Source organism: Amia ocellicauda, chromosome 12 (genome assembly GCF_036373705.1).
Source record: "Amia ocellicauda isolate fAmiCal2 chromosome 12, fAmiCal2.hap1, whole genome shotgun sequence".
NCBI classification, from domain to species: domain Eukaryota; kingdom Metazoa; phylum Chordata; class Actinopteri; order Amiiformes; family Amiidae; genus Amia; species Amia ocellicauda.
The window spans coordinates 36,094,572-36,118,918 of record NC_089861.1 but is presented as its reverse complement, the minus strand read 5'-3'; the positions used below and the strand labels follow the sequence as shown (position 1 = coordinate 36,118,918).

Below are 24,347 nucleotides of genomic sequence, written 5' to 3'. Positions count from 1 at the left end.
CTCGTGCCGTGTGCTGTTATCTGAGCCCGAAGACAGAGAGGCCTCTCTGCGACGAAGTTCAGATAAGTTTAACAGTTTGGAGTTCATCATTCATGACATTTGAGAAATCAATTAGAAATGTTATTCTGTGATTCATAACTCTAGAATGTGTAATACCATTTAGTTTTGCTATAATATAAATGTGTGTTGCATTAAACTGTTTTGTTGATAATTTTAGAAATAAAATCTGTCAACGCAGAGAAACATCTTCTCATTCCTGTTTAACTGTTTAGTCTGAAATTGACACACGTTAATAGACATTAGATTATTGGTGGCCCTGCCTATCCTTAATCATTGAATAATAATCAGTTAAGGGAAACTGTGGTAACAAGTAATGACAGGATCTTTCTCTGCACCTAAACGTAAATGAGACATGTATATATATATATATATATATAAAGAGAAGTTACCTGACATAAATACTAACATGCGTAGTTATTTAATGTCCGACTAACAATACTAATGAGAGACTCACCTTCGTCTTACTAACCTGTATTGTAGTCAATGTGTTTATAACCTTTTTTGTTTAACAATTTGTGTGTTATCATATGCGATCCCATGGTCTTTGATTTGGTCACGGAAGTGATTTGTCTTTGATTTGTTGATCTAGAGTTGAATTTTAATTAGTTTTTCCCTTTTGTATAATTAGTGTAGTGCTACATTTAGTATTTGTTTTTGAATAAATTTGACAATTTATATCTTTGGAATTGGTGTCTGCATCCAATTATTACAGAAATTAAGTTCTACAAGATTCCAGGATTCATGATAAGGTGATACTATAAATTCACTTCTTTAATTGAAATTTATAAGTGTACCTTATGCTAGAATGATTTTGAAGACTTGGATCAAGTCCCCACGTAGTCTCCTCTGTTCCAGGGTGAAAAGGTTCAGTTCCCTCAGTCTCTCCGAGTAGGACTTTCCCTTCAGACCTGGAATAAGTCTGGTTGCTCTCCTCTGAACTGCCTCTAGAGCAGCAATATCCTTCTTGAAGTGTGGTGCCCAGAACTGTACACAGTATTCCAGATGAGGTCTAACTAGCGCATTGTACAGTCTTAACATTACTTCCCTTGTTCTAAATTCTACACTTTTGACAATATACCCTAGCATTCTGCTTGCCTTTTTTATTGCTTCCCCACATTGCTTGGATGGAGAAAGTGAGGAGTCCACAGACTCCTAGGTCTTTCTCATGCATTACTTCATCTAGATCTGTACCTCCCATAGTGTAATTATGGTGGACATTTTTGTTACCTGCATGTATTACCTTGCACTTGTCCACATTGAATTTCATTTGCCAGGTGTCGGCCCACAACTGAATATTATCTAAGTCCCTCTGAATAGCCTGTGCTGCCAAGATTGTATCTGCTGAGCCACCTATTTTAGCATCATCTGCAAATTTGACAAGTTTGCTAACTATCCCAGAGTCCAGATCATTAATATAGATTAGAAAAAGCAAAGGCCCTAGTACTGATCCCTGTGGAACTCCACTAACAACCTCACTCCAGTTAGAAGTGACTCCTCTAAATCGACACCCTCTGTTTCCTATACATCAACCAGTTCATAATCCATCTACGTACATTACCCTGAATGCCTACAGCTTCCAATTTGAGGATCAGTCTTTGGTGTGGAACCTTATCAAAAGCTTTTTGGAAATCTAAGTATATCATATCATATGCTTTCACGTGATCTACAGCTGCAGTTGCATGTTCAAAAAATTCTACAAGAATATGGTTTTCATTAAGATGCTCCTCTATTTTCTGTCTAATCATTTTTTCCAAAATTTTACAAGTGATGCAGGTGAGACTGATTGGTCTGTAATTTCCTGGCTCAGTTTTGTCCCCTTTCTTGTGGATTGGTATGACAATACTCTTTGCAGCTCAACATATTCTATGTATTTTGTTTCGTCACCATCCCTTTTGTATGCGCTATACAACATTTTCTTTCTCTTGATATTTTTTTGCATACCGCTATTAAACCATTTTGGCCAGTGTTTTTTGGTCCTCAATTTGCTAAGTTTTGGTACAAATTGCTCCTGAGCCTCAAGTAGTATATTCTTAAAATATAACAATCCATTTTCAACTGAATCTGTATCCAGTGTGCTCCAGTCTACATCTTCTAAGTGCCGTCTCATACCTTCAAGGTTTGCTTTTCTAAAATTGTAGACCAATGCTTTAGACTTGGGCCTTGTTTTTTGAAAGAATGGCTCAAAGCTAACCATGTTGCGATCACAATTTGCCATTGGTTCTCTAACTAGTGTCCCTCTGACTCTGTCTTGGTCATTTGAAAATATCAACTCAATGCATGCACTCTCCCTGGTTGGTTACCATCTCAACCATCTCTATTTCTGCCTCTGTAGTCCCAACCGGGCTTTTCCAGTCTATGTTTGGGAAATTGAAATCCCCCATTATAACAGCCACATCCTTGCTACATGCAGTCCTGATTACACTGTACAATGCAACATCTTGCTGAGTATCTGAGTTGGGTGGTCTGTAACACACTCCTACCACTAATCTTCCACATCTCTTGTACAAAAGTTTCACCCACAAAGATTCTGTTCCGTTACTGGGATTTCATTTTAGTTCTTCTGCCTCAATGTCATGTTTCAAATATAATGCTACCCCACCTCCTGTTCAATTTTGCCGGTCTCTCCTAAACTGTGTGTATCCTTCTAACTTGTATTCATCCCCATCGTTTTCTGTAAACCATGTTTCCGTCACACCTACAACATCAGTCACATGCCAGCACTTTGGCTTCTAAGTCCAACATCTTGTTCCTTATACTCCTGGCATTGAGGTATAAACTTTTCAGGACTTTCCTACTAGCGGGTTCCCTTTGTTTTCTTTCCTTAGAGGAACATCTCCCATTGTCAGAGCTCCCTGCCCCCCTGGTCCCTAGTTTAAATGATTCTCAATTTCTCTGCCCATACGCTCTCCCAATGCATTAGCCCCCCTTCTGTTTAGATGGGACCTGTACAAACCGGACGGTCTACATCTATCCGAGAAGAAAGACCAATGCTCCATAAACCTAAACCCCTCTTTCCTACACCAAGATTTCAACCATGTGTTAAAGTTTATAATCTCTGCCTGTCTCCCTGGCCATGCACGTGGTACCAAAAGTATTTCGGAGAAAACTGCAATGGAGGTTCTGCTCTTTAGTTTTGTTCCTAACTCTTTAAATTTGTCTTCCAGAATCTTAGCTGTTTTCTGTTATGTCAATTCTGTAATATGGGTTGAAAAGGGGATTCTGACATTCATGTTGACCAGTTGAAATAAACTAGAAACGTCTTCATCTGTAACGTCACCCCTCACATCTACATCCTCCTCCTCAACTTCTGTCTCCTCCTCTTCTAAATTGCTGGCATTACGGTCTACAATACAGAATAATTTGGCCAATTCAAAGTTTACAATACTAAACAATTTGCTAAATTAAGTTGTATCACTCTCAGTAGCAGTAAAATGTTCAAAACATGCACCACAATTTTTCCCATCTCTTCTTTTTTCTTAAACTAATACAACAAATCTGTTTGTTTAAAAAAATGTATTGGTTAATATTAACAACAAACCTCTGTTATTGGATCACAGTACAGGTGAGAGGGAGCCATCTTGTTGTTTTCCTAGTTTCAGACCAGTCTTAGCATTCCTCATTTTGTTTTAACTTAACTTAATTGAAGTTAATCTTGTCTGTAGTTTGCCTTAATTGAAGTCAATTCACTACAGCTGCTGAGTTGGTGAAAGTAAATAGGTTCAAGAAAGGTGATTTAGTCAAGGACTAGCAGGAATTCTGTTCCAGGTGGAACCAGTTAGGTGTGAATTGGTGGCAGGTTGACAAAAGCTACTTAAAGCAGCTGTTGAGACCAAGAAGTGAGCAGAAGTATATACAAGTTGCCACAGAGAGAGAGAGAGAGAGAGAGAGAGAGAGAGAGAGAGAGAGAGAGAGAGAGAGAGAGAGAGAGACAGACAGACAGACAGACAGACAGACAGACAGACAGACAGACAGACAGACAGACAGACAGACAGAGAGAGGAGAGTACAGGTGAGAGGCAGCCATCTTGTTGTCCTAGCATTCCTCATTTTGTTTTAACTTTGCCTTAATTTAAGTTAAATCGAAGCACGATGGGTCAAATGGCCTCCTCTCATTTGTAAACTTTATGTTCTTATGTAGCTATGTACAATAGTCCACTACATGTTTTATGGCTAAAATGTGGGTGGAATTTAGGGCAGATAATTGCCCCTCTAGTACTCTAGCAACACCCCTGCCCAAGCCAATTATAGGCCCTATAGTAATCTGAGGTTTAATTTACTTTTACAAAACTACAAGTACTAAGTAGTACAGTGACTAATGATACTGTTATTAGATATGTTAAGAACGTAATTGTTCTTGCAATTGCAAATTGTTCTCATGAAATTGTTATAGTTTTAAAAGTGAAATAAAAGTACTCCATTACATTGTAGGAATATGAGAAGATGTTTATTTCAGCTCTAACACATTTACAGCCTGTCATTTAAATAAAATAAATTGTTTTATATTAATACTGGCAAATAATAATTAAAAAAAAATGCCCCTCAACCTACAACTGAATACACTACATCCACATTCAACAAATGCAGATTTCTGTCAGCTCCATCACATCCCTAATTCACGGCTTGCTAGCTCCTCCTTGACATGAAAAAACAATCGGGTAAGATCATTAAAACCAAGTATTTAACAACTAGCCACAACTGAACACCGTTTAATTTCAGTAAGTTCTCGAGTATGGCTCTCCGCACATATAAACCAACCTTTCTGGCATTTTCCTGAAAAAAACGTAAGAGAACTGTACATAGAGCTAATTTACATATTACTTAATTCCTTTGCCATTAATTTGCATGACAACAGGTAAACAGCAGCTTGTCCCGAGTGCAGTAAACTAAATCCAAGAGGGAGAGGGTCATTTTATCTTTGACTTGACATATTGTCTCATTAAGATCAAAACACACATGTAAACTCTTGTCAATCTTCCATTTTCTGTGTGATAAATGTCAGTCTGTTACTGACTTTTAAATGTGGTCTATAGATAAATTACAAGTTGTGCAAAATAAATTAAACCAATTGGTGTACATGACTTCATGTTTAGGTCTCTTGATGTCTCTTAACACTATTTATTCAATTACTATTTATAAAAATGTATTTATTTATATTTTCCTATATAGGACATTATATTACTCACACCTAATTCTTATATCACTAAGTTAGCATATCATGTACTGCTCAGCAGACCTAGTAATTTGTGAATGAATGAATTCATTTGTCAAAAGATTAAAAAAAGTTTTCATATAAAACAATGTAAGGTTACTTCAAACAGGTGTAAGAAAGAGGCAGTAGCTTACCTGAACCTGCTGTGGCCCACAACTCACAGCAATGACCTCTTTCACAAGTTTTCTCTCTTTGAGCCTCACAGCCTCCTCCACAGCAATCTCACAGAAAGGGTTCATAGAGTGCTTAACCCCATCCGTTACAACACCTGTTCGGTCTGGCTTCACCCGGATCTGAAAAAAAAAAATTGGGTTACAGTTCATTGTCTTGGGTCATGTGCCTAAGACAAAGCTTAGGTCCCTGGTGGTTAAGGAGAAGCAGGGAGAAAATAACAAAATAAAGGCAAAAAACAAGAGAAAAATCTGAAAAAAAAAAAGACAGAAATTAACACCTAATGTAAAATTCTGCATTCTTGCACATTACATCATTTGTCATTTAGCAGACGCTCTTAGCCAGGGCGACTTACATTTGTACCCATTTATACAACTGGGAATATTACTGAGCAATCTACCTTAAGAACATAAGTTTACAAACGAGAGGAGGCCATTCGACCCATCGTGCTCGTTTGGTGTTCATTAATATCTGAGTGATCCAAGGATCCTATCCAGACTATTTTTAAATGTTCCCAAACTTTCAGCTTCTACCACATCGCTGGGTAGTTTATTCCAGATTGTGACTACTCTCTGTGTAAAGAAGTGTCTCCTGTTTTCCGTTTTGAATGCCTTGAAGCCCAATTTCCATTTGTGTCCCCGGGTGCGTGTGTCCCTGCTGATCTGGAAAAGCTCCTCTGGTTTGATGTGGTCGATGCCTTTCATCATTTTGAAGACTTGGATCAAGTCCCCACATAGTCTCCTCTGTTCCAGGGTGAAAAGTTTCAGTTCCCTCAGTCTCTCCGAGTAGGACTTTCCCTTCAGACCTGGAATAAGTCTGGTTGCTCTCTTCTGAACTGCCTCTAAAGCAGTAATATCCTTCTTGAAGTGTGGAGCCCAGAACTGTACCCAGTATTTCAGATGAGGTCTAACTAGCGCATTGTACAGTCTTAACATTACTTCCCTTGTTTTAAATTCTACACTTTTGACAATATACCCTAGCATTCGGTTTGCCTTTTTTATTGCTTCCCCACATTGCTTGGATGGAGAAAGTGAGGAGTCCACATAGACTCCGAGGTCTTTCTCATGCGTTACTTCATCTAGATCTGTACCTCCCATAGTGTAATTATGGTGGACATTTTTGTTACCTGTATGTATTACCTTGCACTTGTCCACATTGAATTTGACAGGTATCAGCCCACAACTGAATATTATCTAAGTCCCCCTGAATAGCCTGTGCTGCCAAGATTGTATCTGCTGAGCCACCTATTTTAGTATCATCTGCAAATTTGACAAGTTTGCTAACTATCCCAGAGTCCAGATCATTAATATAGATTAGAAAAAGCAAAGGCCCTAGTACTGATCCCTGTGGAACTCCACTAACAACCTCACTCCAGTTAGAAGCAACTCCTCTAATTGACACCCTCTGCTTCCTATACATCAACCAGTTCATAATCCATCTACGTACATTACCCTGAATGCCTACAGCTTCCAATTTGAGGATCAGTCTTTGGTGTGGAACCTTATCAAAAGCTTTTTGGAAATTTAAGTATATCATATCATACGCTTTCACGTGATCTACATCTGCAGTTGCAAGTTCAAAAAACTCCCAATAAATTAGTAAGACATGATCGGCCTCGTCTAAACCCATGTTGACTATCTCCAAGAATATGGTTTTCATTAAGATGCTCCTCTATTTTCTGTCTAAAGGTGAGACTGATTGGTCTGTAATTTCCTGGCTCAGTTTTTTGTCCCCTTTCTTGTGGATTGGTATGACATTTGCTGTCTTCCAGTCAGTTGGCACATCCCCTGTTCTAAGTGTCATTTGGAATAATTGAGTTAGCTGCCTATAAATAATTTCCCTCATTTCTTTAAGTACTGTTGGAAATATACCATCTGGACCAGGTGATTTGTTTGCTTTTAATTCTGCTAGTCCCTGTAGTACCTCCTCCTCATTTATCCTGATCTCTCTTAGGGTTTGACTGGACTGATTGTCAACCTGTGGCATGTCATCCGTTTTTTCTTTTGTAAAACCTCTGTGAAATACTAATTTAGAACATTTGCCACATCTTGTACATTTTCCAAGATACCTCCATTTTTGCCCTTTATCTGTTTCACTTCCTCCTTTATTGACCGCTTGCTGTTGTAATATTGAAAAAAGCTCTTTGCATTGGTTTTAGCTCCAAGAGCTATGTTTCTTTCTATTTCCCTCTTTGCTTTCCTGATCCCTTTCTTAAGATCTCTTTGCAGCTCAACATATTCTATGTATTTTGTTTCGTCACCATCCCTTTTGTATGCGCTATACAACATTTTCTTTCTCTTGATATTTTTTTGCATACCTCTATTAAACCATTTTGGCCAGTGCTTTTTGGTTTTGGTACAAATTGCTCCTGAGCCTCAAGTAGTATATTCTTAAAATATACCCATCCAACTGACTCCATGGTACCGGAAGTATTTCAGAGAAAACTACCATGGAGGTTCTGCTCTTTAGTTTTGTTCCTAACTCTTTAAATTTGTCTTGCAGAACGTCTGTCCTACCTTTTCCTATGTCATTGGTTCCAATGTGTACCATGACCAGTGGATTCCCCCAGCTTTAGCCAGTAGCCCGTCTACTAGTTTAGGGAGATCTGCAACCTGAGCACCAGGCAGGCAAGATACCATGCGGGTCTCCTTGTCACTAGAACACACTGTGTGATCTACACCTCTAAGAATTGAGTCTCCTACTATAACTACCTCCTTCTTCGGGGGGGGAGTGGGCACCATGGTGCTCTGGTGCTAAACTGCCCCCCCATCACCCTCTGAGCTGTCACTGTCCAACTCGGTGTCCAGCAGTTGGAACCTGTTGGGCAATTCAAGCTCTTGGGGTGTCTCTAGGGGTTGTGCACACCCTTTTCTGCAGTTACGACCTACTGTAACCCAGCAGTTCTCTACGCTGTCCTGCTCTAAGGTCTCAACTCTCCTAGGTTTTGGCGTGCACACCATTTCTCTCATGGGCTGATTGACCAATTCTTCTATATCTATACTGAATTGATTTCAATTTAGGCAAACTACAGACAATGTTAACGTCAATTAAGGCAAACTGAAAACAAAATGAGCAATGCTAAGACTGGTCTGAAACTAGTCAAACAACAAGATGGCTACCTCTCACCTGTACTCTCCTGTCTCTCTCTGTGGCAACTTCTAAATACTTCTGTTTACCTCTGGTCTCCACATGGTCCCTTGCTCAAGGGTACAACAGCACTGCCCCAGAGCCCTAACCACTACTCCACAGTGCTGCCCTTGCACATGTACAGGGCTGGAGCTTAAGGATTATTGGCACTAGCCAGGTGGCTAGTAGCCTGAAATTTGTACTAGCCCAACAAAAAGTTATTTTCACCACATTGTGACAAAAGCTATGTAAAGTAAATGCATACATTTACAAAGTGCATTTGTTAAAGAAATGAGTATTGATTTGATTTATCTTTTAGTTTTTTTTCACCTTTCAATTTCAGTTTGTCTGTACCAAATTTGAAACTGCTTGGTTTTTGGTATAGAACCATGTGCTCTACATGCAGAACACCACATAACTTTCCCATCATAAATAACCAATTCTCTCATTGGTTTTCCTGTGCCCACCCACATACTTTCCAAAATCCCCCTTTTCAATCCTTTGGAAAATGAGGAGAAATAGAGTATTCAGAGCATTCCTGGTCAACAATACCAATTCTAATTGTAGTATCACGATACTTGATACTACCAGGATACCACCAGGATAGCACCAGAAAAGAAACCTTAAGCAGAAAGTAAGAAAACACATTGAGTTCCTTGTAATTTTGAACAAACCTACTTTTACTCATTAATACTTTGCACCATATTCCTTTAAATCAACCCAATCGTAACATGTTTTACAGTTTATTGTTTTCAAGACAAAGTGTGCAAGTAAATCTCTTTGTAGGTTGCAAAATAACTTTACACTCTCCATTTGAAAAGTACACTTACAAACCCTTAAGTGGAAATAATTTGTATGAATTGTTTTTATGTTATAAAATAAGAAATATTTTACAAAAAGTTATAAAATCGGATCCAGTGGTTTCACTAGTGGTAGTTTGTTTGTTTGCATTTGGTTGTTCTGAACAAAATAAGCCTATTTGCAAATAAATCTGTTCGAAACTGAGTGATCTCTGACTGTCTGAATGAGACCCCAAGGCTCTGAATGACAGCAGGTAATACGGAAACTGTAAATCGGAAGAGTTTGAGAATGAAACTCGCTGGTAGCCAAGAGAAAAGGCTTTCAATAATTGTGCGCATTGTAGGAATACAGTGTAACTTCTATGCACTGTAACTTATGCAATATTAATCCATGACAGCTGTGATCGGTCACAGCTAATTTGCATTAGGACATTTTTTGTATTTGTATTTATTGTACATATAGGCCTAGGTCACAATTAATTATAGTACAGCATTTTTTTAACGTATGTTAATATTTCCCAAATGTATTAACTGTATCCCCCAATGCACATTGTCTTAAAACTGAACACATAAAAATCATAAAAATGTCCCCATTGCTTTGACCACCTATACAATTTTAGGTGTGCAACACAGAGCTATCATCATGGCTACTACGTCTACACTACCCATGTGTGTGTTGTATTGCTTCACAATAGTAGGGCAGGAACTTCAATTTAAAATAATACAAATAAAATTAAACTAGTAATTAATAATTATATTGATTATATTGGCATTATTTACCTATTATTATCGGGAGGACTTCTAGCTTTTTCTTATAAAACATTCTGTATTATCACACAATTAATAATAATAATTGAATCAAGATAATCCATGTAATTATATTTAAATGTTAAAAATACAGCATAAAACACAATATATTAGTTTTTATTTACTAGAATAAATGTGTGTGCTTAGTGTTATTTTTTAAGCCGTGTATCCCTGGAGAAACAAGTATAGAAAGTATAGCAGTATAGAAAATATATCTTGTGGTGCACAAAACCACTTTAAGGGTTAACACCAGACCGCCGACATTCTGTACTACATACACCTGCGACACCTGCATAATGTGTGTAACCTTTATGAAACAGCTGTGTAATAAAAATGAAAAATACAGAGTTTGGTAAAACGTAATAGTTTTACATATGAACACAACATTTTCAGGGCAGAAAACACTGCATTTACATTGAAAATGTACACGTTTCTTATTTTTTCAAAATGAGCTCAATATACTGTGTAAACTTGTTTAAATCGCTATGCACATATCTAAGCAAACTTATACAATTATAAAACATAAATAACCAGCTATAAAAATACCATAAAACTGAAACATAACATCTTACGCAACGTGAAATGCTTTGAAATGGCTGTACTGGAGCACCGCTTCTGCATATCAATGCAGCAAACGCGCTTTTCAGTGTTACAGTTCCCTGCACCTAATACAACACAATTAGCATTCATGATCAAACAGATGACTGATCAAAGCACTGATCCAGAGACCTGAGTTTGTAATGTGTTCGAGATTGAATTCCAAAGGAAAGTTAAAAACTTGCTGAGCCAATCAGTACAGGCAGACTATTTAGTCTGCCTGCCTGCCTTGCACGATTATTAAGTGCAAATCTGCTAATAAAATGATGATGATAATGAATATAGGCCTATATGATGTGTAGAAAATCACGTGTTTCAGCAATCAACACGATTATCAGTCACACTGACTAAATTTATTGCAAAGCCCAGAGTGTCGGCTATATTATTACAGCATAAACTGTGGGTCCAGGGGTTGGAAAAGAAAGTATTTATAATGTATTAATTTGGAGGAGTTTACAGCTGAAACAGCATAGAAGAACGAATATGCGGGAGAAATTCACAATCGTAGAGATATTTAAATTTGAATTGCAAAAGCTGAACAAAATGCGTCAATGACCGTTTTTTATGTTAATTAAATGTAAAACAATAGGCTACAGATTAACAATAACAAAAAATGCCAGAGGTCTACTACAATCAAATAAATTACATTATAGAAATACAAACAGACACATTAAGAGTTCTTAATGCTTTGGTGCAGGCTGAAATGCTTTGGATATACTGTTTGACTTCATTTTCAAAGATAGTAATATTTCTTTTAATGAGCTCATTATTAGACATTTTTAATACTGTCTAATAATGAGCTTTTCCACATCAGCAGGGACACACGCACCCAGGGACACAAATGGAAATTGGGCTTCAAGGCATTAAAGATTGAAAACAGGAGACACTTCACCACACAGAGAGTTGTCACAATCTGGAACAAACTCCCCAGCAATGTGGTTGAAGCTGAAAATTTGGGAACATTTAAAATCAGACTAGATATGATCCTTGGATCACTCAGTTATTAATGGACACCAAACGAGCATGATAGGTCGAATGGCCTCCTCTCGTTTGTAAACTTTCTTATGTTCTTTATGACTAAATTTACATTTATCGATGTAGAATTTTGCCAATATAATAAGATTACAAAAAAGAAAGTGAATATTACTCAGTGTACTCATCAGGTATGGTCTTCATTTGTAGTGAAAAATATTTAATCATTGTCTCTTTGCTTGAATTAATATATTTTTAGACCTAAGTCATACAGATGGAATAATATGGATTATCATTCAAATAATATAATTTGCAAGTATTTTCATTCTTCCAATTGATGCTATAATTGTTCTCTACCTTTTGTGTCTTGCAGCAAATACTAACATTAAAATTTGTCATTCAAAAAAAATTGCCAAAAATTGGAGAATCTGAAGCAGAAGCAAGGAACCATTACGAGCGATCTGGCAAAGCTGTAATCTTAATAAAAATTATTCCTGATGAGGATTAACACAACCAGTTGGTTGACATTAAACAACATAATGAAGTAGAGGAGTTTGAGTAATTTTTCAGAAAACTTGAAGACTGCAATTACAGAGAGATGTTTGTATGTATACTGTTAAAACCATATTTGTACCAATCATAAGCAAATTTATTCCCATGATATATGTAAAATGTTTGATTGGAGCTTTTATTAAAAAAAAAAAAAAATCAAATTATATTAGTTGTACATTTTGTTATAGATCAACCACTGTATTCAAACTTACAGCTTACGGGAAATCAGTGAGGTTGTTTGGGGTGTGTTAAAACACACAATGACGGACAAATTGTTGACTAGTTACAGTCAGACAGTAAGGGATGGAAAGAAATGTCTTCCACCAGTATTCCAGAGATGCATTTTCAGTTAGTGTAATCACATTATTAAAATCCCCCCCCTTGCAATAGCTATAGCTAATTGATTACAGTATATCATTTTAAGAACGGTTTTGAGCTTTAAAATCAACTGGATTGAGCCTAGTGGTCAGGTGAACTTTATTTAAGACATTAAACTGTTACCAAACATTAGTCACAGAATTGTATTTGTTTTTGTTAACTTAGTATTTTTACACACTGTTTGGTATTTACAGCATGACTTGATTTTCTATTCCAGAATGTGTGAAGCATTTTCATGATGAGGGAGAGGTACAAGTAAAACATGAAAAAAACTAAACAAATATGAAGACTACAGTAGAATTTGAAGTGCTTCATCAAATTGAAACGTATTTCAGCATTGCAAAAACTCATCAAAAGTTCAGTAGCAAGAGAAAGCCTGTAATCCAGGGGTGTCAAGCTCAAGGCCTGGGGGTTGAATATGGCCCCCAATGGTTTTAATCCAGCTCCTGTAAAGGTGGTGTATCATTAAGTAATTAGGCCCACGACAGCTTGTGAACATTACAGTTACTTTCCACTTTGCTGTTCTTTCAGTAATCTGCAATAAACTCAACTCAAAATGTCCAAGAAACTAAAAATCAACAAGGAAGGTAGAGTGTTTTAGGAAAGGTGGGAGTGGGAATATCGGTTTATGGAGCAGTTTAAAACCTGTATGCCTTGTTTGTAAGGAGAGTTTAGCCATGATGAAAGAATTTAATATAGGGCGGCACTACAAGACTAAACACGAAGAGAATTATGGGTGACTGGAGAGAGAGTAAAGGCTGCACAAAGTGGCCAAATTAAAAAAAAAAAAAAAAAAAAAAAAAAGTCTTGAACATGGTTTGCTGTAGTTCAAAAGGGCAAAAACTGAGTGAATCTGCCATTAAAGCGAGTTACATTGTATCCCTAGAAACTGCCAAAACGTCAAGGTCTTTCTCTGAGGGTGCTTTTTTAAACAACTGTATGCTTAAAGTCAGTGATGCAGTGTGTCCAGACAAAAAAAATGTGTTTGCAAATGTCAGTCTCTCACAAAATACCATTGCCGAAAGAGCAGATGATTTAGCTGCTAATCTCAAAGACCAGCTAGCTGAAAAGGCAAGCCATTTCATTGCATACTCGCCTGCTGTCAATGAGAGCACTGACATAACGGACACAGCCCAGCTAACTATTTTTATAAATTCAGATCTAAATGTTACTGAAGAGCATTTGGATGTTGCAGTAATGCATGGCACCACCACAGCAAATTACCCATTTCAGCAAGTTGAGAGATGTGTGACCCGAATTATATTGCTGTGAGAGAAATGAGTGGGTCTGACCACAGACGGAGCACCTGCGATGTGTGGTTAAAAAAAAGAGGTCTGCTTGCTAGGATGCAAAAAAAGCTACAGGAGGAAAATTGTCCCAGGACAATTTATCATTGCATCAGGAAACGTTGTGTGGGAAGGTGCTGAATATGGATCATTTAATACACACGGTAACAAAAACTGTACATTTGATTAGGGCTAGAGGTTTAAATCACTGCTAATTCCAGGCATTCCTTGAGGAGCTTAACGTTGAAGGTGGCGATTTGCCTTATCACACAGAAGTCGGGGCATAGTACTCAAAACATATTTTGAGGCTCGGGGGAGAAATCAGACTTTTTGTGCAAAACAAAGGGAGACAAAAATCCGAGCTCTTGGATGAAAGCTGACTGTGCGATCTTGCATTTCTATGTGATGTTACTAAGCATCTTAACACCTTAAACGTGAAGCTACAGGGCAGTAAACAAGTCATAACAGAGATGTATGACAGTGTGAAAGCATTCAGCTTAAATTACATTTATGGGAGAAGCAAATGCAGCAAGGAAACCTTTTCCATTTTCCGACTTGCCAAGCCATCTCTAACTCTCTCACAACCATCACTATTCCAAGCGCTGGATTCGCTGCAAAACTGAACTTGTTGTGTAAAGAATTTGAGCACCACTTCTCACATTTAAACAAACAGCAATTCAGTTTCCAGCTTTTCCCCAACCCCTTTGGTGTTGATGTGAACAATACTCCTGAGGACATCAGGATGGAATTGATCGAATTGCAATGCAATGAAACACTTAAGGTGAAGTTCAATTGCACTGGCGCTGCAGAGTTTTACCCCTTATTACCAGTCATGTTACCACAGATCCACCTGCACACTGCACAAGTCCTCTAAATATTTGGAAGCACGTACCTGTGTGAACAGCTTCACTGATGAAGCTCAACAAATCCCCCCAAACATCACACTGAAGATTAGGGTTAGAACTCGGCTGAAACAAGTATCCGATATGGATAATGTACTTTTTACGAGTACAAGTATCATCCGAGTGAAATGTGTCAATATCCGTACTCGTGATGAAGAAAAATCCTCATTGGGTAGTACTACCAGCTGCTAGCTGTGTCCGTCAACATCTTTCTGTGATAGGCCAGCTACACACAGAGCTCCGCCATCTCGCCTACACTGCTGTAGTTCTGCTGCACACACAAATTTTGAAAAGCAACAGTAAAAATACATCTCTATGCGATAGTATACAGTAATCTTCATTCAAAAACACTTTCTGTTGGTTTAGAGGTGTTTAGTAGCACATTTGTATTGGTTTATAAGACCCATGTTTCTCAATGGGTGTGTTTCTGTTTCTCCATAGTGTTCAGTAGTGTGCGCGCGGTGCTGCTGTGCTGAGAATCTCTGTGGAGTAATAAACTTATTTATTTTTTGTCTGAAGTCTGACAAAAGATTTTATGATAATTTGAAAGACAATATTTTGCCAATAGTTTGAGAAAATATATCAGCGCATCATCTGAGGAATGTGCCGATACAGATATTTCTGTAAAAGGCCAATATCGTCCGATTAATATCAGTGCTCTCTCTCTTGTGCCCTAGTACAGATCACTAATAAACACATTTCTGATAATATTGCAGTATGTGTGTGTCTTGAATCTTATTACTGAATATCCCACAGGGAGCTCACCGTGAGATCTTTGAGTGGTTACAGATTTCGCTCACTCTAACCTCACTGTGTGAGCTCTCCATGAGTTGCCTGTGAGCTCACAGTGAGATCATATTTTTCACTGGGCAATTCTTTCTGGTGCATTTACATAGCGGTAGCTGACCAATAGTATTTACATTTCACTCATACAAGCACAACATGCTATATTAAGTTGTTTATTGTAACACACTTTAAGAACATACCAAATAGATTAGAATGATTCGGACATCTTCCAAAAAAAAAAAAACTGACAGGGCAGTACAAAAAATCCTGAATAGTCTGGCAAAATACTGTCCGTGTGGGAACCCTAGTACTCTTGGTCCAAAACACCCTTTATATAGCATGTGATTGCATCACAAATTATTTAATCTGTTTTCACACAATGAGCAATTGCATTCAATCAGATTTCATGGAAATGTCATATGCCCCATTTCCACTGGCCCTCTTCATTGCACAAGAAACCAAAACAATCCCAATTCAAACTGGTAGCATTATTATTATTATTATTATTATTATTATTATTATTATTATTATTATTATTATTATTATTATTAATTTTTAGGGAGCTGAGGAACTTTTTGGTCATTCGACACCAATGCTTCAGTTTTTCAAACTTCACACATAATTAATGAATCATGGCAATCATCTCCCAGTACGCCTAGCAGTCTTAAAATGTTTGGTTTTAATGATTTGATATTTAATGATTGAAAGATTTTAATCTGAGGTATTACATAATATGATTTTGGGGAGCTGCCAAGTTGTCCTTATAAAATGGCATTAAATGTTTTGAGTGTAAGTTCCACAAATCACAGATTTTTCTGAATATGTAAGTGACCCCAGCAATGCTTTTCTATTTCCGTCACATCCATAACACACGTTTCTTTGGGCGATAAAAAAGAAACGGTGAAACTTTGAAACTTGAAATGTGAATACGAGTCCAAAACACACATAATCTAAATTTTCAATCACATTTAGTTAATTATTTAAATGAGCCCTTAAATAATACAACAAAGTTGCATTTTGTGTGCAAATGTCACATCCATAATGCTGGAAGTAGAAGACAAATACATGTATAGTGTGGGCCAGGGATGGCGAACCTGTTGGCACGCCAAGTGAACGACTATCTGTGGGTTTTTTTGCCAGCCCGCCCCTCAATTGTCTAAACCAGTCAGTATATTTAGCGGTGATGGCACTGCCCCCAAGTCATTGAGCAGCGCTCACTTATTTTCTGAATATTCATGTTTTAGTTTGGGTTCTTGTGTGCAGATTTTTACAGTTATGAGCAGAACTGCAGAATCCTCCACTCCCATAGGTGGAGCTGCGCATGTCCGCGCAGAACTGCGAAAATCTGCACTTCACAAACAAGATGTTGGTGTTATGATGACTGTTTATGCTGCTGTGTGGCACTCTGGGAGCATGATTAAAATGACAAAAACTGTCTTTCCTGTTGCGATTAATTGTGGTCAGCAATGGACGTGTCTGTTGAACACACGGGCGGAAAGCATTTTGTTTACCGGTATCTCCTGTATCAAATGGAGGAATGGCCACAATCATTCATATTTAACACTCTGACAATTTAAAAACTTCATAAAGTTGGCAAAAGAAAGCTGTAAATTCTAAAAAAATGAGTAAATTATGCCTTTTATGTGTAGAGTACATTTGTGCGCACTCATACTGTTAATGTATATTAATCTACCTAATCTAATCTTAGTTATTTTACAAAATAGATAAGTAAATATACATTGAAAAAAGGCTGGTGCATTGGTAATGATTGAGTGCAAACATAATGCAAAACAATATGGAAGGGTTACTAATGGAGTCAAATTAACAAACTTCTACTTGTATGTAACAATGGGCAATGGGACAACATGTGGGACTTTGTTTTGGGAGTGGATTGTGATTTTAATGGGGTTTTTAAATGTACTTTAGCATTGTAATCCTCAAACTTAAAGCATGATGAAATGTGATTCATGCATTTTTACTGCACTGTAGCAATACTGCAACATTTAAATGATGTATTAATTTAATGATGCACTTATTCTTTTTTATTTAATGTTGTGACATGCTTTGGCATGGTGTTCCACTATATACAATTAAGCTTGATTGATTTAATTTGAATGAGGATTAAAAATTCGCATTGTCCAACATAAAAAGGGACATATTCCAAAAATGATCGCGCTAGTGAAGTGCTATTAATATTGCTTTTTTATATTTGTAAATTGACAATAATCTGTGAGAAAAAATGGAACCTGCATATTTATAATCTTTTTTGGGAAGAATATGTGCCTCGCTTCATTCAGCTTCATATTCTGCAGCAGACTCCCATTAGCAGACTGGAGCTGCACTTGCTCTCCAGACTACAGAGAGATAAGGGGGTGGGTTCAAGGTGGGGGGAGGTTGGCAATGGATGCAGGTGGTGGGTCGGTGGGATCGATCTGTCCATAGTTTTTAGATTTTTCTGTATTTCAGTTTGTTTTGTTGACATGTTTGCTTAATAACTTACAACATATATACACACATACATATATACATATATATACACACACACATTATATATATATATATATATATATATATATATATATATATATACACTCACCTAAAGGATTATTAGGAACACCTGTTCAATTTCTCATTAATGCAATTATCTAACCAACCAATCACATGGCAGTTACTTCAATGCATTTAGGGGTGCGGTCCTGGTCAAGACAATCTCCTGAACTCCAAACTGAATGTCTGAATGGGAAAGAAAGGTGATTTAAGCAATTTTGAGCGTGGCATGGTTGTTGGTGCCAGACGGGCCGGTCTGAGTATTTCACAATCTGCTCAGTTACTGGGATTTTCACGCACAACCATTTCTAGGGTTTACAAAGAATGGTGTGAAAAGGGAAAAACATCCAGTATGCGGCAGTCCTGTGGGCGAAAATGCCTTGTTTGTTCTAAAGGTCAGAGGAGAATGGGCCGACTTGCTCTTCTATCAGCTTGAATCACTTTGACTGAAATAACCACTCGTTACAACCGAGGTATGCAGCAAAGCATTTGTGAAGCCACAACATGTACAACCTTGAGGCGGATGGGCTACAACAGCAGAAGACCCCACCGGGTACCACTCATCTCCACTACAAATAGGAAAAAGAGGCTACAATTTGCACAAGCTCACCAACATTGGACAGTTGAAGACTGGAAAAATGTTGCCTGGTCTGATGAGTCTCGATTTCTGTTGAGACATTCAGAGTCAGAATTTGGCGTAAACAGAATGAGAACATGGATCCATCATGCCTTGTTACCACTGTGCAGGCTGCTGGTGGTGGTGTAATGGTGTGGGGGATGTTTTCTTGGCACACTTTAGGCCCCTTAGTGCCAATTGGGCATCGTTTAAATGCCACGGCCTACCTGAGCATTGTTTCTGACCATGTCCATCGCTTTATGACCACCATGTACCCATCCTCTGATGGCTACTTCCAGCAGGATAATGCACCATGTCACAAAGGTCGAATCATTTCAAATTGGTTTCTTGAACATGACAATGAGTTCACTGTACTAAACTGGCCCCCACAGTCACCAGATCTCAACCCAATAGAGCATCTTTGGGATGTGGTGGAACGGGAGCTTCGTGCCCTGGATGTGCATCCCACCAATCTCCATCAACTGCAAGATGCTATCCTATCAATATGGGCCAACATTTCTAAAGAATGCTTTCAGCACCTTGTTGAATCAATGCCACGTAGAATTAAGGCAGTTCTGATGGCGAAAGGGGGTCAAACACAGTATTAGTATGGTGTTCCTAATAATCCTTTAGGTGAGTGTATGTGTGTGTGTGTGTGTTAAAAAAATGCCATTTAGCCCCTGTATAAACTTTTATATCCCAAATGTATCTTTGGCACTTAGCAAAGTATACAAAGCAGACTTTGGGCAATCCATTCAAAAAAGGTTTGCCATCCCTGGTGTAGGTTATGTCTTCTAAACAATTTCATCTCTAAGGCCTGAGATTTTTGTATTGTAACAAACAGATTTTTCTTGGCTCTATATTATTAAAATGTCTTATGCACATGTATTCACACTGTTCAGTATCCATATCAGTCAGTTTGACACAGTCTGCTAAATGCTACTGCTTAAATTCTAGCCATAACTGTGCCTTCAGACCCCCCTTGGATTCAAAACCCCAGTCTCAGTCACACCTCAGGGTATCTTATCCACACAGACCCAAAAGGGGAACAAACCAACTATACTAAAGACCCTGGTTCTCTAATACAGGGGGGTTGAATGCTCTATCAAGTCTATAGGGCAGGGGTTCCCAACTGGTGGACCCCCAGTCCAGATCTGGACCCTGAAAGCAATTTCTTCTGGACCCTCATTGAGCAAGTGTGTTCAACCGCAGAGAATGGCAAGACGTGGGGGGCAGAGCCGTCTACATGTGAACAAATATTTAAAAATGTGCATCTTGTTTGTCCCACCTCCTAAAGGCAAATAACCAATCAGATGTATAAAATATGTTCTGCCCCCAGAGCAGAGTCCTAATAGAGTTGGTTTCCAAAATGGAGTGACCAGTTAGTGATGGGAGTGTTCACATATGTCAAGCAAGTCAAAATGCAAGTCATTTTTATTCCTCTATAGTTTTACTGGAGCCAACTGAAACTCTACATTTTGAAGGGTAACTGAGTATGTGTAATTTACCATTACAATTACAAATGTAAAGAAAGGGTGTATAGTGTTTCCCTATAGTCATAAAGAGTCTGTTTAAGTTTAGGAAAGCATGTAGCGTAAAAAAAAAAAAAGTTTTACATTATTATGTATACAATTTTAGGTTTAAAGTATAGAGATTCAGTAAAATTCAGTAAATCTGAAAAAAAAAATACTATTTCATATTTCATAGATTAAAATAACGAAGAAGAAACGTGGTATATGACCTCGGGATATTAAGTAACAGCGCGGTCAGATAATCGGATCCGACCCGAGAAAACCCTCCCCGCCGACACCGCAAAAAACAACGTCAGCCAACCCGGCTATGGGAAAAAAGACCTTGTGCACAAAGTACAACAAAGATAGGAATTTAGTCAGCCTTTAGTACATTTTCTGCACCGATTTGGGATTACCTTTAAACACTAAAAATAATTGCTCAAAAGTGCTTAAAACACCTGGTATCTCTCTCTCTCTCATTTTCTCGGGAAAGTACATCTATTAACGATCATTTTAATTATAAAATGTTCAGATCAATCCAGATTGTATTTTCACCGTGTCTAGTTATGTGATTTGAAATTTTAGTACACGAGTCTGCAACCCTAGTCCTAGTCCTAGTCCTGGAGAATAACGATTAAAGTATGTATTACATACCGGTAATTGAAACAATGACTGCATTAATTATTGATTATTGATGAATAAACCAAACCTGAAAGATTTTGGCTGGCCGCAAACAAGGCTAGATAGAGGAATGCAGGAAATCTACCTGACCTTGTTGCGACCATTTCAATATCCAACACAAAAAACCTATTTCAGCTTTCATCTAAATAATTTAAAAATCAAACATCTAAACCGAAAGTCATTCAACAACTTGTAAGTATTTATAATACCTTGACTGCGTAGTCAATAACCCGTTTGACTCCAACCAAGACACGAGACGACATTTTCCGAAGGACAGACTGACTGTGAACCTGGCAAGACAATAAAGCGACGGTGGGCAGAGGAACTGCCCGATCATAAACCAATCAGAGTCCTGACTATCGGTGTTGTAGCCAATGGTTCAGCAGTAAACTGGTCGTACTCATAATATTTCGGCCAGAAACCAGATCCCGAAATTATAAGTTCCTAGTTACTCGGGCAAAATTGAAAGAGATTTGTTTTTGCGTTCTATTTAAATACACACAAAAAGAGAATGACACGCAGTACACTATCAACATTAATACAAAGGGAAAAAATGAAAAAATGTGTGGTGGTTATTTACCTTAATTGATCACTGTAATGCTAATACCGCACTGCCTACTTTTTAGTACAACGTTTTTAATTGTTTTTATATATTTAAATAATGTTGGTGATATATGACTATTCTCCAGTCCTAATTGATTGCAGGCCTTTACCCTGGGCTTTATACTATCACGGTTTTTATTTACACTCTGTAGCAGTGGAGTAGGTAAATGGTTAATGACGTTGGAGCACCTGCAAGTGAACCCCATTCAGAGAAAAAGGTTTAGTTTGAGGGTTTGTTTGGATGCGAAGTGTTGAGCAGAGATGAGTAAACCATGGGGTTCAGTAAAGGGGTCGAATATGAGCGATTATACGGGTTTGGGTAATTGGATAATAAGCAACAAAAGACAATACTTGAAGTGACTGCTGTACCTGTATAAAAGTAGGGAGGAATGTTTCGGAAGGGAGAGGGTGTCAGGGAAAGGCAGGTTGCGGGAGCCCAGACCGAGGTGTCTGTAGCACAGCTAACTGCCTTGGGTGGCTTGGTGAGTTGTAGAGCGACTACATCGCTGCATTATTATGGCAAGCCAAATTATCATTTAGAGATCTCAAAGTGCATTTCAAGATATATTTAAATTTATCGATATCTGCAAATCATTTAGACATATCTTAATAAGGTGCTTTTTAAAGATATCTATACATGATTTGCAGATATTGAAATGATTTAGAGATCTCTAAATGTTAATTTGGCAAACCTGCCATTAACATTAACATATATTTGACTTAAAATTACACGCAAATCATTTCGAAATATCTCTAAATGATAATTTGGCTTGCCATAGCATTATTGCGGGAGTTTGTTGCAAAAATATTGATTGATGGACTTGAGGAGGCAACTGGGGTGAGACTAATCTAATCCGGGAGCTTGACTGGCGGTGTAGTGTCTGCGCTGCCGCTGATATGAACATGTAGTCCCGTAAGCAGTGGACGTGTGTGTCTGGTTTCTCGCAAATCCCGTTGTGGGCTGGGTTTCTGACTAAATTTATATTGTATTGTTGGGGATATGTGGGTGTTCTTTAATTCAGCAGATAACGAACTATTTAACTGGGATTAGGTAAGCATTCAAACTGCAGTTTCTTAAGAGTTTGTATTGGGAAATGTTTATGGTGTGATTTATTTATTGTGTGGTGAAATTGTTCTTTTCATTCCAAGAGTCCTTAAATCCTCAATGAAGTGTATGTTGTGTGGTATCCCAAGTTTGTCTGCTGCTGATTTTATTATTAATTATGACTTTCATTTTATGCTGGTTGCCGGTGTCTCTGGTCTATATCGCAGTTTTAGTTAAGCCCTATAGAAAACGGATCTGTGGCGAAGTCTAATAGGAAATGATTGAATATCTCAAGTGTTGTCAGCATAGTCTGACTGGCGTAGTCGGAAGGAGGTGTAGATTAATTAGTTGGTGTGTCTGGTCGTCACCAGGTCTACAGTTCTTTCACTTTTAAAGCTCTCGTTTATACGTATTTTAAAATATTGTTGGCTGATGAGTTCATTTTAATTTAGATGGCTGAAGATTCATTGAGCTCTTCTAGACCCAGAGAGCACAGAGAACAGAGTGAGTAAAGGCAGCACTAGCGCTCTCTTTAAAATTGGTTACTGCAGACTTGCTTACTGCTGTTGTTCGTACTATAGTACCGAGTGCAACGAGCACAAGTTGCGTGTGGAGAGTTTGGACCATACTTAATTGTTGATTTAAGATGTGTTTTTTGATGTTATGCACTCTCTCGAAATTAACTTAGTTATTCATATTAATTATTAATAAACCAGATATATTAATACAAACCAAGCAAGACATTTTTTGGCTGTTTATAGAGTATCTAAATAAGTTGATGCATTGATTTCCAAGGTAGGATGAATATAAATATGGATACACACACATACAGCTTCAGTGCATTGGCCATACAAAGACAATACTAACCAGTAAAAAATACAAAACATGTTTAGACTTGACATATCATCATCAACACATGCAAACAGAAAATATCTAAAAACGTTTTGAATTATTAATGCTCAAGTTGTACGTAAGTTGTATAAGCATCAGTTCAATATTTATGTTAGACCTACACAACTGACAAATCAGAAACCTATGTTTTTGGTTTTATCTTTAGGAAACCTAAAAATAGAATCATTATAATCAGACACGAAAGTAATAATTTAGGAAAAAAATATGTAAATTTGACAAGTCTGATCTGTTTTAAATAATATTTAGTCAGTTTGTAAAAGTTGAAAGGGTTGAAAAATACCTTGTTATTTTTAAATTTCACTGGTCGCCAAATTCAAATCACTGGTATAAAGTTAAGTCCTAATTCAGAGGTCACCCATCTCTAGTCCATTTCAAACAATGGCATCCTAATAATGTGGAGAAATATCATGCTGCAAAATGATGCATTTTGCTTCAATTTCTTTTGATGTACACACCAACTCATGCGTGTTCTGAACCTGAACCAAGAACTTTGAAATATTTAAATTAATAGCAGAATCATAAATAGTAAATTGATTCTGCACCTTGGCCAAGTTCTGTTAAAATATTAGCAGCTCTGAACAAGAGCATTCCTCTACACACTGACAGGCTGTTCGGACCACCACAAAAGAAGAAATTACTCCATAGGACTGTTGTGTAGCTATGACAGAATTATTCCTGTTGTAACCTACTCCATATTCCTGGATTGCAAGTAATTTCTTGAAAACTATACAACGCTTGTAAATGCAAGCAAGACTATTCTGCAGGTAACAATTATGTACAGTATTTT

At 37.6% G+C, this 24,347-nt stretch overlaps 1 protein-coding gene across 3 annotated transcripts in view; it reads right to left on the bottom strand.

Moving 5' to 3' along the window:
- Positions 1-21,343, bottom strand: part of etfb (electron transfer flavoprotein subunit beta) — a 31,994-nt gene extending 10,651 nt beyond the window's left edge. For all 3 annotated transcript variants that reach the window (XM_066719466.1, XM_066719468.1, XM_066719467.1), the window contains exons 1-2: positions 21,210-21,343; positions 5,403-5,561 (exon numbers count right to left, since the gene is read on the bottom strand). In XM_066719466.1, coding sequence (XP_066575563.1) covers positions 5,403-5,561; positions 21,210-21,263 — 213 coding nt within the window. In that variant the 5' untranslated portion in view covers positions 21,264-21,343. The remainder of the gene's footprint in view (positions 1-5,402; positions 5,562-21,209) is intronic.
- Between the last annotated feature and the right edge of the window lie 3,004 nt (positions 21,344-24,347).